At 43.8% G+C, this 16,763-nt stretch overlaps 1 protein-coding gene across 19 annotated transcripts in view; it reads right to left on the bottom strand.

The window, feature by feature from the left end:
* The window catches only part of LOC129205725 (ankyrin repeat domain-containing protein 26-like), a 71,087-nt gene extending 60,541 nt beyond the window's left edge, over positions 1 to 10,546 (bottom strand). For 7 of the 19 annotated variants that reach the window (XR_008576852.1, XR_008576853.1, XM_054823805.1 and 4 more), the window contains exons 1-7: positions 10,114 to 10,526; positions 6,268 to 6,382; positions 5,851 to 6,024; positions 5,632 to 5,738; positions 4,975 to 5,112; positions 4,040 to 4,188; positions 430 to 480 (exon numbers count right to left, since the gene is read on the bottom strand). Coding sequence is in view for 13 of the 19 variants with exons in the window: in XM_054823805.1 (XP_054679780.1) it covers positions 430 to 480; positions 4,040 to 4,188; positions 4,975 to 5,112; positions 5,632 to 5,738; positions 5,851 to 6,024; positions 6,268 to 6,382; positions 10,114 to 10,316 (937 nt within the window). In the remaining 6 variants the exon portion in view is untranslated. Of the gene's footprint in view, positions 1 to 429; positions 481 to 4,039; positions 4,189 to 4,974; positions 5,113 to 5,631; positions 5,739 to 5,850; positions 6,025 to 6,267; positions 6,383 to 9,397; positions 10,050 to 10,113 lie in introns of those variants that run through there. The other 12 variants (XM_054823865.1, XM_054823875.1, XM_054823931.1 and 9 more) reach the window with 9 other exon arrangements.
* Positions 10,547 to 16,763: the final 6,217 nt, after the last annotated feature.

The raw sequence follows: 16,763 nt of genomic DNA, 5'->3' as shown, positions 1-16,763 counted from the left end.
TGAGCAATGATCAAAACCAGGTCACATCATCCTTTAGAAGGCAAGAGAGAAAGTTCATGAGCTACCTTTCAGACAGACCTTGATGCCCTACTATAGAAATGGGATCTAGAAAAGCAGTCTCTGGGGATTGTTTGTTTCCACTTTAATTGAAGTCCGCTTCCATTTGGGAGTAACAGAAGACCATATTTAAAAAAAACAAACAACAAACTACTACCACTAATGACACAAAGCAAACACTCAATTCAATAATAAAGGACCCATGCAAAACATGCAAACAAATAAGAAGTGCCCAAAGCCTGCTCTCAAATTTAATTTATAAAACCAAACCCATCAAAACAGGGACATCCAGGACAATAAACATCATAGACGTGTTAATATTTGTATTTCATACAACATGTTTCATATTTGAAATGCTACTGTATAGAATACCTTTCCTTGATTTTCCTGTTCTTGATGTCTGGTTAGGAGATTGTTGCATTCCTATATCCATTTAGGAAAAGGCATGGAAAGGATAGATGAAACAATAACATCAGAATAAATTTAAATTCCCAGAAATTTGGAAAATGTCATCAGTACCTCAACAAAGCTATAGCAATGGGAGAACGTACCGTGACTATCAGTCTGCTCTACAGTTATAAGTGGTAGAAACAAAACCAATCTACAGAACTCTACTCTCAAGGGACAGTGCCAAACAGTATAACTTAATTTACTTGCTCCATGTGAAACACACACATTCCAATATTTTGAAATAAACAGATTATCAGAAACGTACTCTATTGCCAACTTTATATTTCCCTCAACTTGACTAGTCCTTATCTAGCACAGACCACAAATGCAATACCTTCATATCTGTAGACTGCTTTATACATACAGCACACTCAAAATCCCTCTAAGCATCCCAAAAATCCTTAGGTGCCAACACCTAAACTTTAGAGTTACGCTGTCCAGAAATTTTGAAGGAAATCTTGGCACTCAGTACTCACACCACTATGCAACTTGGAGCCATTATATTATTTACATTCACCCATCTCAAGTCAGTTTTAGCATGTTTGTTATCCCTCGCTAAAAAAAAAAAAAAAAAAAGCAAAAAAAAAAAAAGCAACCCAAAAACTTGTTGCCTTAAATCAGGTCACCTTAACAGTGTGTCGGTGCCTGATGCAAACATAGGCTCCTCCTACCTCAGTATGAAGACAAGAGTCCTGCGTATATTGATTTGACCATGCTGAACTGTTCCCACACAGAAGCTATGCCACCAGCCAAAACACAGACAGGACAAGTAGTCAGAATGACTACCATGTTCCCCCAGGGCTATAGGGCAGGCCACAACTGGACCAAAATGGGTGCATTGACTGGTGCGAGTGTCACGCACGTACGCGTGTGCCTATGCATTTCTGTGTCTTGTGGAATAGCAGTTTGAGGATATAAATCACTATCCACCTGCTCTACCCATCCTACTTAGTAAAATTTTATACTTTAAGTCAATGAATGGTATGGTTCTGTTACCGCAGCTACCCGACACCACATTTCTTTGTGACAAGGCCATAACACGGAATGGATGTGGCAAAAGGACTCCTATTGAAGACATGCACTTAAAGAGTTAAGAAAGGACCTCAAAATGGTTTCTCATCCCTTCTTCATTTCTCAGTTTTCTTAAAAGGTGATACAGGACGACTTTTCCTGGCCTTGGGAGATGTAAATCACACTGAAGCACTTATTTCTTTAAGAGCTCTACAATGAAAAAACAACAGTTTCCGCAGGGACTCGGGGAAACACTGAAGAAACAATGCACTAACATGCAGTGCAGTAGCAAAAAAAAAGTTGCCACTGCACACATACTAAAAATTCAGATCCTCGCCTTTAGAAAAAAAATGCATAATTATTATTTTTTGCCAAAGAAATTCCAACTTCATATCTAAAAAGTCTGTCATTCGATATGCTAGGGTTGGAATCCATTCTCTTGGAGGCTTTTGCAAACTTGTCTGTGATTAATAAAAAGGTTCACGTTCTGACAAAAAGTAAACATCCAAATAAGCATGAGCCAACTTCTTAAATATGCTGACTTGCTCATTAGAGGAGAATATTTGAAGACATTTCAGCTAGTGCAAAAGCAGCAAAAGGAACAAGGACAACACTGAAGATCCCAGAACAGTGGTACAGAAGAGCAAAAGAAAAAAAAAAATTTCAAAGTGGATGCTTCTCTGGTCTCTCAAGATCATCCCAGCTTCTCCTCTAACAGCAGCTTCAAAGCCTGTTACTGCAGCATATCAAAGGGACTCTCAGCATGCAGGAGCTGTGCTTTGTGGGTGCAAGCCAGAGACTGCAGAATTAATGCCAATAAATGTTCCCTATATGCTACTAATCTCTCTCGCTCAACATGACGGCGTCATCTTTTAAGAGACTGAGCACAAGAAAAGGATTCATACTACTCAGAAGAAAAACGAGCCCTACTAGAAGCAGACTGAGAACAGAGCATACTCTTTCTCCTCCCAAGTCCTTAAGCCACATAACTTACTATGCCTCTTCAAATGAGGATAAGAAGTCACCATTTCCCATAATATTGGGGACTTATATTTGTAGTATCATAATTTTCAAGGAATGAGGCAAATTATTTGGCTCAAGAACCCATATTTCCCTGAGGCTATGTCACTTATAGAATCATATAACAGTATTATTTTTCAGGCCACATATTATTTTAAAATAACCCAGGCCTGTCAGCCATTACAATGTGGTACCACAGGAATTATCTACATGCACAGGAGGCAGAAACAGTGCTGTTTGGGCAACAGCAACATTTTGCTGATTCAACTACCTGTACCAAGCCCTTTCCAAAAAATTAAAAATAAAATAAAATTCTTCCTTCAATCTATGAAGAAACTTTACAAGTCTCCAACTAGATCAAAGCCACTGTTCCCAAGTCAAAGGAACAAAATTTGACTCTAAATTAAATTCCCATATCTGGGAAAAAATCAGTGAGGAAAATATATCCCACGTTTTGCTCATGTTTCTTGACATATTTAAAAAAGGAGTAATGAACTGTGTTTGAACACTGTCTGCCGCCTATTTGCCACATAGTTTTAACACCCATAAAAAGCCCCAGAAAGAATAAAACATCCCACTGTAAGGCCTGAGATGTAAAGTACAAGACGATTTCATTTATATTAAAATATTAATTTTCTAAGATTCCTCTAGGGCAATGTGAGCTCATAAGTATAGACTGGACTTTAAAAACTCACTGAAGGAGTTAATTTTTTGATCACAAGACAATTTAATGGTTTTTCTGTATCACAAGGTAATAGGGATTTTTTTTAAAGTTTATTTCATACAATTACTGAAAGTGGAAGAAAAGCTGTATTTTTATTGTAAATCAAACTATGTCCAATAAGATACAGTATACACAGACACTGCATTGATGTTGCTAACAAAGTTACTTTTCCAAGACAATTTTTCCTAAATACATCTCTATAGGTCCTACACAGAAACAATTGTAACTGATGCTGGAAATGAGTCACTGGAAGGAGCTTAGTGCTGGTGAAACTATTAATATTAAAACCAAAGCCACACAAACTCAGTGGAAATCAACTAGATATATCTTCCTGCTAACTCATCTGTTGCTTCCCAGATGAACAAGTACTCAGGATGAACCTACTGCTTTTGCAATTGGATTTTCAAAATCTGAATGCCCATCTATAGGTAAAAGTAGACACCTGAAAAACAAAACCACTCTCACCTTAGTTCCTTCCCTGTTCCCTTCTCTCTCTATAGGAAAACCTATATAGACAGGCAATCTGACAGGTAGAAGGCAACAACCCCATAAGGAGACAGACATGTAGCACACAAATCACAACTGCCTTCACAGCCTGACAAGAAGCACCTCCAGCTAGCAACAAATAAGCACGTTCACAAAACTTCTTGTGCTACCCTATCCAATGCCTCCACTAAATGTCAATGGCGAACACACTAAGTGTTAACAATACCAACCACCTAAAGAAAAGGCCATAGTGATTCTCCTTGTAAGCTCCTCTGTGGTTAAGGATCCTACCTCCTCTGTCCATAGCAGGTGCACCCAACGTAAAGCCAGCAGCTCCCGTCCGGTGAGGAGTGCTAAGTACCGTGATGCCTTGTGCACCACCTGCAGAAGCTTCTCCTGTGTTTTCCCAGTCTGTGTATTCTGCCAGTTGTTCACTAAGACTATATAAAAAAAGAAAGGAAATATATTTGGTAGAAATAACCACATACTTCCATATACCATTTAATAGAATAATTAACAGCCACTTATTATCCATCCTACACATATTCATAGCCACATGAATTCATATACGTGTATGTATTTGTTAAGGGTAATACACACAGAGCTTATTGCATGACTATTACATACTTCAATATTCGCTACAGTCATGTTCATTCTACAGATGCATATTCACACCTACGAAGTTATTAATTCCTGCTTGGTACACTTGTTTCAGCCTAGCTTTTAAGCACATATAACCACCTTAGAGAAGGAGCGCTTGTGGGCACAAAGCTATGAATAAGAGGAGTAAAACTGCTTAAGATTTTAAACAAAAGAGATATCAGTTAGATCTCCTCTAAAACAAAAGTCTGGTAGTTCCTGGTCATTGTAGTGGAAGTCAGTAAAGACAACGGTGCTGGTCTGGGGAGAGGGTTTACGTGCATTTCAGTTTGCCAAGTTCCACCTCTGGATAACTGTAGGACACAGACACTGTGTAGAGTTTACATTGGGTGGATGTGAGCTTAGCTACAAAACCTGAAATCTAACAGAGAATTCTGGGCAGAAATTTGCCTCAACTTCCAAATTAACACTAGACATAGGAATGATACATATCAGAAGGCGTCACTCGGCACAGCTTCAAGACAGGTCTCAACATACCATTAAACCTTGGTGCCTTTACCAAAAAGGTGTTAAAAAGCCACACTGATAACTGACAACTCATTCTAATGATAAAGTTAAAAATTTACCTAGAATATCCATGAATAACAGCATAATCCTCAGCTGTCCATCCCTGACTGTCTTTATGGGAAACATCAGCACCATACCGAAGAAGAACTTTTATCAAATTAAGCTCCCCGCCAGAAGCAGCAGTCATAAGCGGGGTTCTGAAGCATTGAAAAGATGATATGAAATAGATTTTTTTTTTTGAGAGCAAATAGGAATAAAAATAATTACAGTGTCTGTGTAAAATAATTTTCCCCATCATCTTAAAATGAACAAAAGACAAAGCAGTTTTCATTACGTATTAAGAGCAACAATAAAATGGGAAAGGGAGTCAAAACAATTAAATGTTCAATCTTCAGACAGCCTCCACATAGATAACACATACAAACGATGCTGCTATGCAGATGTTTTTTCAAATTGAGGCAATGCTGCTGAGCTAATGACATGTTTCTTGCCAGAAGGGCCACCAGAGACAATGCCTTCTTGCAATCCTCAGTGCAGAAAGCATCCACTGAGGTATGACAGCAGCCAAGTGCAGACCTGCTTTCACAAGTCACACAGAAATAGCTCCTTCTGTGTGGCTCCCTGGTTTTTTTTTCAGAGCTCATTCTCATGTCTCTCATCAATCCAACCTGGAGAATATTAAAGAGACCCACGAAGAGTTTTGACAAAGCCCTCACCTTTCACACTGATCTCGAGCATGCACATCAGCTCCTTTTTTAAGGAGCAACTCTACTATCTCTTCATGATGTTCAGAGACAGCAAGAAAAAGCGGGGTATATCCCTCCTGAAAGGACAGATAAATAAATAAAGTTAAAAATCAAAATAAGAAAAACCCTTCAAGAGAAATATTAATGCAACTTTTTGAAAGAATTTCCTTAACAAATATAAAAGTTTACCTTATTGTGAGCATCAATATTGGCATTATGCTCAAGTAACAGCCCTGCTACAGATGTATTAGCAGATATGACAGCGAGGTGAAGGGCAGTGTTGCCATCAGCATCTGCCAGATTCGGGTCAGCACCATGCTCTAGCAGAATAGCCACACACTCTTCTTGCTGGCACTGTACTGCCTGGGAACAGCACACAAAAAAAGAAAGAACTTCCAGCATTTACATTTCACTCCGTTACAATTTCCCCACCTTCCCACTGCTGGAAAATAAGAGCACCTTCAAAGATTAGCTAACATATCCCTATTCCATGCCAATCACAATATGCATGTTTTGACACAGGTCTATGTAAAGAATCCTGCAAGATACATCATTAGTGCATAATCAGTAAGGCACGCTTACAAGAACATAACATACGCCACATACCTTCATCAGCGGTGATCTGTTATCATTGTCAAGAAGATTTAGTTTACACTTGTTTTCCACTAGATATGTAACAACATCCACATGGCCACTCGCACAAGCGAGGTGCAGAGGTGTCCTAAAAATTTAATATATTAAATTAGCACAGACAATTAAAGCAATCATTTCAAGCTGTGATAAATGGATATGACCACAAGTTTCACTTTGCAAAAAGCAAGCTTAAGACAGACTTCTCGTTCAATTACCAGTAACAGCAGTTGCACACCAAATGCCTGAGGCTGCCTGGCAAAAAACCCCTCCGCATCGTCTGCTTAGTAAGGTGACATTTCCTTCACTGTAGAACTGAATTGGCACAAACAGGTTCCTCTGTCCAGGCACTGGTCACTGCCTCCAGCAGGACTACACATATGGCACAGCAGAGACCAAAGCCTGGGAATCTGAGGACTACGGCAAGTAAACCTCTAAGTTCTTCTACGATCATTCATGTGCCAGAAGTGTATCACAGAGGTAGGAGATGGGTTTTATAACAAGAATATTAGTGTTTCCCTGCACTTTGATAATTTCTGCTTTTTCTTCAGCTTGCTTACTACTGCAGCAAAACCAAGAACATGCTTGCACCAAAGCGCCACTGATAACTTGTAGGAAACGAGACAGCAGAACACTGCCATCCTGACTACAGGAAAGTAAATGTTTGGCCTTCCTGACGTGGATAACTATCCTAGTCATAAAAAGCCTACTACAGAGGAAGTGCTCTCCAAGGAGGGAATACTGTGTTTCCACAATACATGACAAGCATAAGAAAATTAAACTTTTTTCTTCAAGTAAAGCCTTGCCAGGCAGAAAAGGGCTCCTTCAAACCACAGAACATCTTAGGCCTAATGTCAATTAATCAGCATACTTGTACCCAAAGACACAATCACCCAGAAAGTCCTTGCCTGTGTTTCCCCCTAAATCACAGGCACAAAGCATCACTAACTTCACCCTGTGCAGAAAGCAAAGTGCCTGCTGCTCTGCAGGACACCTGTGCCAACAGAGCAGGAGACAAGCTAGAAAACAGCTGGGACCTTTCTCCCCTGAAGGTGATGCAATAAAAATCCTGCAGTTCCTTAAGAACTGAGGGGAAAGCCAGCACTAGTTTGAACTGCATCACTGTGGGTGGGTCCTCCTCTGTACTTAGGAAAGCTCAACTAACCTTGCAATTGGTTTAGTACCTTGCTGAGAGACACGAACCAAAAGGCTCACTGGCTAGGTGGGAACAGAAAGGGAGAGGTACACAAATGCAGTGGCATGTGATGCAGAAACAGAGCAATTTGTAATACAGATATTCTTGTTACAGGGCAGCTGATGAGCATCCTCCATGGCAACAAGGATGAGGACAAGAAAATCACAAGACTTCCAAACACTTGTAATGTCTTGCTACAGACAGGGAACAGACTGAAGCATCAACAGAAGAGTCCCTCAAGAACAACTACCTCCACTTTTTGAGAAATTTCCATATACGTATGCATGATCCTTCATCTCTGAAGAAATGACTCACTGAGACTATCTGAAAGCTAACCAGGACTGGTTATGAAGGAGTCCATGATCACCTAAAAGCTGCTACTACCAAGCACTGGGAAACATGAAAAGCCTGAAGAAGTCACTATCCGCTTTGCAAACAGAAGACTTCAGAAAACCTGCATACTTCTTGCTGCCCTCCTCAATCAAGTGGCTCAGTCTGCCAACAGGAAAGGAGATTGCTCTACTTGCAACAAGACCTGCTGAGCTCCATAGAAGATCCACTTCAGGGAACAGGCTGGCAGAGAACATCAGAGTGTTCAGAGTTGCCTGTCCCCACAGGAAGCTTCCAGTAACACCAAAGCTGTTCTGCCACCCAGCCCCGGGAACCCTGCCCAGACTCCGCTCCTCCTGCTGCTGCAATCCTACGCTGATCACCCATGGGGTAGAAGAGAACTGCTCATGCCTGAGATGCTGCAGAACAACCCCACTGGGAGACCACAGGGAAATAGCAGGTTGGTGGCACACACTTCCAATGGAACTTGAGCCGACAACCCAGCAGCTACAAGATAAGCAAAGAAAAGCTGTAGAGTTCACTCTGACAGGCAGCTGACAGGGTAAATCTCTCAGTGATTAGCTTTGACCCAGGATTCATGACTAGCTGGCATTGTGCCTACAGCGTGTCCAAATCTGTGCTGAGTTTTGCTCATCTCTTTCAGCAAGGCTGAAGGCTTTGCTAGACCACCTCTGGAAAGCTACCTGCTGCCAACTGATGCTGTTCCCAGTGCATTTTCTGAGAGGTCCTATGGGCTACAGGACCCACTTTATGGAAGGAGCCTGTAGGTGTGATACTTGCCATGTCCCTGGTGCAGGATTTTGCTTTTGGAAATCCTGAAGAGCAAAACTGAGATATTAATACGAACAACGCACACATTTTAGCCATTACTTCCCACATTTCCTATTCTTCAATTCTATTTCCCATGATGTCAACTCTTCCAGTCCCTGGAGGACATGATGAAGCTCTGAAACAATTGCATCTGGTGGTCAGTGACAATACACATCACACCCACAAGCACTAAGAGGGCATAGGTGGTCCTGCAACCCTCATGGCTGGCATAGTCTACAGGGGCTGCAGCAAGCAGGCAGACACTCTCCATTGAATCCCTCTCAAGTAAGCTTTTCGAGCAGCAGGCATTGTCATGTCATACCATCACAGTGTTCTAGCCTACATACACTGCCTTGTCTCTTGGCTTTCTGTTATAACACTGATAATAATAGCGTGACACACAGAAGGAAAATCTTTCCAGAGGAAACAAACCTTTTTAACAAGATGAACTTAAAATGCAAAAGCTAGACAAATTTCATACCAGGGTCTGCTAAGACCTGATGACCCACTGAATCAGCCAGAGTGAAAGAAAAGGTAGTAAGAAAAGAGGAGGGGAAAAAAAAAAAAAAAAGAGAAACATTCAGCAGCGATTTCCATAAATGCCATTGGGCACCTTGACTCAGGCAGCTGGAATATGCACAAAACATACTCAGTCCACCTTAAACTGCATCCTCCAACTCCATCTGCATAAAAGAATACTGACTGGCAACACTCAGGCACACAACCCACATTACTAAAGTGCATGCTTACCATGCTCTTCCTTACTTCTACAAATCTAGGTGGGTTTAGGTGTTTCCACGGCAACAAGCTAGCAGGCTGGCAAAAGTCCAGTCTTCAGGATAGACAGCCTAGGAAGCTGAGCTACTCTGATAAAACCAGCATCTCTTCAGAATATCACGAAGGTTTTGACTCCAAGTCTTTTCAGAAAAGGCATTAAAGGGTTGACACATACAAGACCCAAACACTTTGGTCCATTCCCTTATGCTTACAATGGACCACTAGGAGCTATGCTGCAGCCCAGGGCTTCTCCTTACGAGATAATTGCCAAGTATTTGCTGTGCTTGATTAAAAAACCTACACAACAATACCTGCCAGAAGCAGCAGCTTTTCCTGTAAGTCGCTGCTCACATCTTCCAACCTAACTTCCAACAACTTCCTTAGGCTGCTGCCAGCTCCCTTCCACTCCTGCGCCCCCGGGCAAAGAAATAGGTCTCCGGGAACGAGGGCACTGAGGAGGCCGGGGCAAAAAGGGTAAGACGACACTTGGATGCCAGGCCGAATTCAAGGGCTTGTGGCAGCACAGGCCTGATTCCCACACCCAGCCGAGGGCTGAGCTTGGCTGCGGAGCCAACTCTCCTGCTCCTGGCGGGGAGCTGCCGGGGGCTGCGGCTGCACCTGCGGCTCCTGACACCGCCGGGACCCCCCGCCCCGCCTCAGCGCCCGCCCGGCGCCGCTTCCCCCCTTACCGCTCCGCCTTGTCCCGCCCGTCGATGCCGTGTTTCTTCAGTCCCTGCCGCACCCGGGCCAGGTCGCCGCTGGCGGCCGCGCGGTGCAGCTTGCCCAGGTCCTTCTGCCGGACCTCGTAGGCACCGGCGGGACAGGGCACGGAGGCGCTGCCGGACGGCGGCTGCCCCTTCCTCTTCCTCCCGAACCCAAAAAACCTCTTCATCCCGCGGCAAGGACGCGGGCACGGTCCCGCCTCAGGGGAGCGACGGCGTGGAGCACCCGGCGGGCTGTGTCGGGCCCCAGGCAGGGACAGGGGAGCGGAGTCCCCGGCAGCGCCCTCGGCCCGGTACAGCTATCGCGGAGAGAAACAAACCACCGGCAGGCTGCCCGGGCAACAGAAGCAGCGCGCGCCGACGCAACCGCCCACCCAACAACACCGCTCGCGCAGGCGCGATCGAACCGCGCCGGGAGGGTAGAGGGTAGCTCCGCCCACCGCGCCGGGAGTGCGGGTGTGTCCGCGCATGCGCGGCCTCGGGAGGGTGGGGTGCGTTAGCGGGGCGCTTCAATACCAAGCGGGATGGCGGCACACTTAAACGTCAAACGGGAGGGCAGCATGCTTGCCTTTAGGTCAGTTCCTGGTCTGCCCCTGTGAGTAGATTATAGGGCGTGTCAAACGGTGAGTGAGAAGGCTTTTTCTCCCTCAGGCTGCCGTGACGGGTCCAGGGAAGGAGGCGCCTGGGTGACAGGCCTGGCGTGCCCCGGCGGGTGACTGGGGGGATAGTGCACCCCACAGGGCACTCGGGGATCGCTGCTGTGAAGCTTGTGGGGTTGTTGGTGTACCTGGCAGCAGCAATTCCCTGCTGGCCCCTGAGCAGCTTGGGCAAGTTTGCTTTAAAAACAAATTGTGCAAAATGAGAAAGCATTTAGTGAAGAACAAAAAGTCTCGTGAAGGAGTTATGGACAAAATAATTCTCCGATGAAACTAATGTGTCAGTTGATTTAGCAGTACTGCTTGAGTGCTGTTATTAGGCTTGGGTGAATGGATGCCAAAGGAAAAACCAGCAAGGATTAATATGGTAGGAAATGGGATGGAGGGGGACTTCAGATATCGTCTACTTACGTACCTTATTCACGACAGAATCAGAAAGTTACTTTCCAGTCAATGTGGCTGAGTTGGCACCACCCCAAAAGAATACAAACATGCACGTGCACTGATTGTAAGAAAACGTGGTACGGAAATCAAAAGACAGGTCACACCTTTGGTATAGATAAGGTGGGAATCATTGTCAATATTGTACTGCTACAGTGATGCTACTAGGTAGTTCAGAGTGGTGAAACCTTACTGTAAGAGACCATATGATTTTGGGGTAATGTCATAGTACAGTATATCCTAGATTATTTGATTAATGAAAGACCTTGGAGAAGACTTTTTCCTATCTTTAGCAACTCCTCCTTGCATCTGAATTTGTGAAAAATGGAGAGATGGCAAACAAAATCTAATTAAGAGGGCCACGTTTACTGTGATTAGCAGTGAAAATATTTATTGCAAGGCGACAGGAATATAGTGCCACTTCTTAGGGAAGAGATTCAGCCCTTTGAAATATTTTCTTCTCCTTTGTCACTAATAATGGTACATCTCTTAAAACCTTCATTTTCCTTTCCAGAATGAGTCTTCACAGCTTTATCAAGCCTGTTTGTTTCTGGCGGTGTTCTCTTGTATCAAAGTGGCTGACATATAGTCACTTTCATTAGTTGATTCTCAGTGTATTAGCAGTGTTCTGTTGTTTCAGACCAGATCTCTTGAAGGAAGAGCTAAAATAATAATAATTTTAAAAAAGATATATATATATATATGTATATAAACCCCGCCTTTTTCTGAAACCACAGCCAAGTAAATTCAGGTTGCAAACCCTAAATTTTATGAGTATTGGGCAGTGGCTACGAGTAGCCATTTTAAGAGTATCTCTGTAATCAGTGACCATTTAATGGAGAAATGAAGAGCAAAATGCATTTTTAATTGGATATTTTTGTTTTCTTACAGACAGATACTTAAAACACACAAAGACGTGGTACTTGGGGACTTGTTTTAGTGGTGGCCTTGGCAGTGCTAGGTTAATGGTTGGACCTGACGATCTTAAAGGTCTTTTCCAACCTAAACAATTCTATGATTCTATCTTAGAAGAAAGGCAGGATTTTATTTACAAGATGGCAATATAGGGTAAGCACAGTGCATCTCTATGCTCTTTCCAGGAGGAAGTATTTCTTCTCAAGTCCTTTTTGAAGTGGACACGTGCTCAGCCACAAAAACTTGTGGTTTTTACAGGTCACTCCCCAACTAAGACCAGGAGACCCCTACAGTCCCTATGAAATGTCAAATGTTTCAGAATGGTATTAATACAAGCCCCTGTGATGAGAGAGTCAGCTTTAGCTGGTAGGGACTTTGGTAGCTGTTTGGGCTGCAATTTGCCTTCACGCTTAGAAGAGAAGAGGGTGCTGATGAGGCCTATAGATATAGTTATGTGGGCACAACAGGAACTGTTCATTATTAGCCAAAAAGGATGCAAAATGAATAGCTAGAATCTTTCGCAACCAATTAACAGCTGTTTGTATTATTTTTTCCAGCTTTTTGATCTTTGTTTGTACTATTTCTTGAATCTCTTTGGCTCGTGGGTGATGTTGAAGATACCCAAAGTTTTTGTTTTAGTTTTAATCCATTTCTATTTTTTTAAATAGTTCCTTTATTGGGGGGATTTTTTTGAGGTATTGGTATTTCCTATTGTGTTGCTTTGTCCTTTCAATGTGTTCCATGTAGCTTATCTGTAGCAGTTTCAATATCATCTAGTAACTGTTGTTTCTACTGCTGTCTGCATGAAAGGTTTCATTCCTGTTCTGGTGCCCTGCACAACACCCGTGTACCACAGGAAGATTTCCAAATAGGGCTTAAATGTGGCTTAAGTGTTGCATAAGCCTTGGTATTTGAGTTAGTCTGCTAAAGGTACACCTTTCCTTTGACGTGATTCACTGTAGCTGGACAATTTAGCTCACAAAATATTTTTCAGTGCTGAAGTAAAAGAATGGCAGTCTAAAATTCCCTTTTTCCAATCTGTATTTTCCCCCTATTAAATCGTTCTTTGTATTTTGTTTCCCAAGAAGGAAAAAATTCAGTAAAGACTTGTTGGGCTGATAACCATATGCTTCTAATCATCTGGTTTAGTACACCTGCTTTTCAACTGCTGTATTTATAGGAGGGGTGGTATAACTCAGAAAAGCTGTCTGGGAAGATTGCATTTCTCCACGTTGCTTGCTCTGAGACTTTGAAGAGAACTGGGTAGTTACATGCATCCTGCAGACAGTGACTGTAACAGGTTTTCCTCCCTCTAGGTGGAGAGCAGGAGCTGTGGTGGTGCTTCTGGTGTGCCACCTCTGGAAACGCTGTACGGGCAGTGGGTATGCTGAGTCCTGTGGTGGCAGTTTTACTTGATCTCAGTACAGTCTGACATTGACACCGTATCCCATTATGGTGGGTTGACCCTGGCTGGGGGCCAGGTGCCCACCAGAGCCGCTCTATCACTGCCCTCCTTCACTAGACAGGGGAGAAAAAATACAACGAAAAGCTTGTGGGTCGAGATAAGGACAGGGAGAGATCATTCACTAATTATCGTCACAAGCAAAACAGACCGAACTTAGAGAGGGAATTCATCTAATTTATTACTAAACAAAACAGAGTAGAGGAATGAGAAATAAAACCAAATCTTAAAACACCTCCCCCCACCCCTCCCATCTTCCCGGGCTCAACTTCACTCCCAGCTTCAACCTCCTCCCCCTCAGCGGCACAGGGGGACGGGGAATGGGGGTTACGGTCAGTTCATCACACGGTGTTTCTGCCGCTTCTTCATCCTCAGGGGGAGGACTCCTCTCATCGTTCCCCTGCTCCAGCATGGAGTCCCTCTCACGGGGTGCAGACCTTCAGGAGCAAACTGCTCCAGCGTGGGGTCCCCCACGGGGTCACAAGTCCTGCCAACAAACCTGCCCTGGCATGGGCTCCCCTCTTCACGGGTCCACCGGTCCAGCCAGGAACTTGCTCCAGTGTGGGCTTCCCACAGGGCCACAGCCTCCTTCAGGTGCCTCCACCTGCTCCAGCGTGGGGTCCTCCACGGGCTGCAGGTGGAATCTCTACACCCCCTCATCCTTCCTCCGTGGGCTGCAGGGGGACAGCCTGCTTCACCATGGTCTTCACCACGGGCCGCAGGGGGATCTCCGCTCTGGTGCCTGGAGCACCTCCTGCCCCTCCTTCTGCACTGACCTTGGTGTCTGCAGAGTTTCTTACATCTTCTCACTCCTCTCTCCGGCTGCAAAAGCTCTCTCTAACTTGGTTTTTTTTTCCCCTTCTTAAATATGTTATCACAGAGGCACTGATTGGCTTGGCCTTGGCCAGCAGCGGGTCCGTCTTGGAGCCGGCTGGCGTTGGCTCTATCAGACACAGGGGGAGCTTCTAGCAGCTTCTCACAGAAGCCACCCCTGTAGCCCCCCCCCCCCGCTACCAAAACCTTGCCATGCAAACCCAACACACCCATGCACACGTGCACACAGTAGGATTAACAGCTAGCTTTCTGTTGAGAATGTGGAATGGATTTCTTTTGGCTTCTTCTAAGTGATGAACAAGAAATGCTATTTTTTTTTTTCAATACAGTAAAAGAGCTACTGTGCAAGAGAAGAGACTTACTAGCATATTCAGAACCACATAGATTCACTGGCTCACACTTTTTGTGCAACCAGTATACAGTTACCATTGAAATGGGTCCACAATAACACACTCGAGTCCAAGTAGATCATAATTGGATCTATTAGGTTTAGTTACATTTTAGTTGATTGCAAAGAAAAAGAAAACTTTTGTCTTCCTTCTTTTAATTAAACTACTTAAAACTTATAAACCATAAGAAAATAAGGAACGTCTGCTAAAAATAGGGCTGTAATGCACCGAGGATTGATTTCAATTCCCGAAGGAATACAGAGTAGCATTCCTACTAATGTGGTTATTCTCAAGATTTTGTAAAAATCATGTCCTATGAGTATATACCTGCTACTAACAATGTTTTTTCTTATGTTTAAATGGAATTTCCTGTATTTCAGATATCAGTTTGTGGCCATTGCCTCTCAGCTGACTGCCACTGGATGCCAAAAGGCTGCTGCTCTTCTTTACTGCCCCCTCCCCTCGACTGATAAGATTTCTCCCTTGAGCCTTCCTGAATGAAATTCATTACAAAAAGATCTTTGCTACCTTGAGGCCTCTCCTGTTCTCATACCAAGAAGCCATAGAAGAATGGTTTCATTGCCTCTGTCTCATCTTTCTAGCACTCCTAGCTGATTGCTGTATCTCTCATGCTGCCTTCTGCATTGACCTGAGAATAGCATGGTAGAAAACTAATTTGGCTGAGAAAGACTAATTTCTTTCTGCTGGAGCAGTTCCACAGTCCTGGTTCTGCATGTAGTAGCACAGGCATCTGTACTGGCCCACAGCAGAGAAGGCATAAGCTGATAGTGGCAAGGGTATTATCATAAGGAACAGATACTTTGGTACTGCAGCCTAGAGGTTGCTCACTGACCGTTGCTTCTGGGGTGTTATCTCAGCAGCTCAGAAGATGCACAGGTGAGATGAACAGGAAATGGCTGGGGAAGTGGAGAAGTTCCAGAAGGCTCTTCGTGATCAGGAGTTGGAAGTCAAGATTTCCTTGGCTAAATGTATGGCCATTCTTGAGTAGTGCCATCACGCCTAACACCATGACTTTGTGTTTAAGAAGGTTGATCTCATCTTTGTGCCTTTGTGCTTGCAGATGTTGAATACATTCTGCAGTGTTTTTCTTTGTTGCATGTAGCCAAAGACAAAAATTAAAGCTAAGAGTAGGCCAAACTTGGGCAAAATGCTCATTATATTGGGTAGGAGGTCTGCCTAAATAAAAGCAGGCCCGCACTTGAAAGTTTAGGATCACTGGAGATATTTCCTGTTTTATTTTGGCTGTAAGAGCAAAAAATTATTAATAAAAGGATTTTATTATTCAAATTTGTCTGGTCAGTTTTTGGGTGGTATATTAGACACAGCTCTGGTGTTACAAGAGGTACTGCGTGTGGGCAGGTCTCGTGTGCACAATGCAGTTTGCTGTGAAGATCCCCACGTCAGTGCTGGATGTTTCTTGTCTTCCAGGCCTCAGGAGCCTCCCCCAACTGCCATGGCATCTCTGAGATTATCAAGAGTCCCCACAGTGACACTGGAGATGGACTTTAACATGAAAAAATTGATGGGACTTCTCTCTACTGCCTCACCCCCCACCCCACTGTAACTGGTATCAACACCTGTTATGCCAGATGCCAATGCTGAATTTCCATTCTGCGGCTCCACCAGCCAAGAACTTTCCCCTCTGACTGACAGCCTCAGCCTCATGGCAGCACAGGGCAGGTTAGGAGCAAAGCTGAAAACAGGTCACATCTGAGTTTATCACAGGGACAACTCAAAGTGAAGGGCAAGATGTTCTGCACCTGCTTTCTCTGCAGAGAGATGCTAGAAAGTACCAAAAGCTGAACTTCTCTTTGACTGCTGTGGTGCAGGCTGGAGAGATATCTGAATGCCTTTTCCCTCTGTGGGCTACAAATTGGTCAGCTTCCCACGGGATCAAAA

Source organism: Grus americana, chromosome 1 (assembly GCF_028858705.1).
Source record: "Grus americana isolate bGruAme1 chromosome 1, bGruAme1.mat, whole genome shotgun sequence".
Taxonomy (NCBI): domain Eukaryota; kingdom Metazoa; phylum Chordata; class Aves; order Gruiformes; family Gruidae; genus Grus; species Grus americana.
This window is presented reverse-complemented; position numbering and strand designations above follow the sequence as displayed.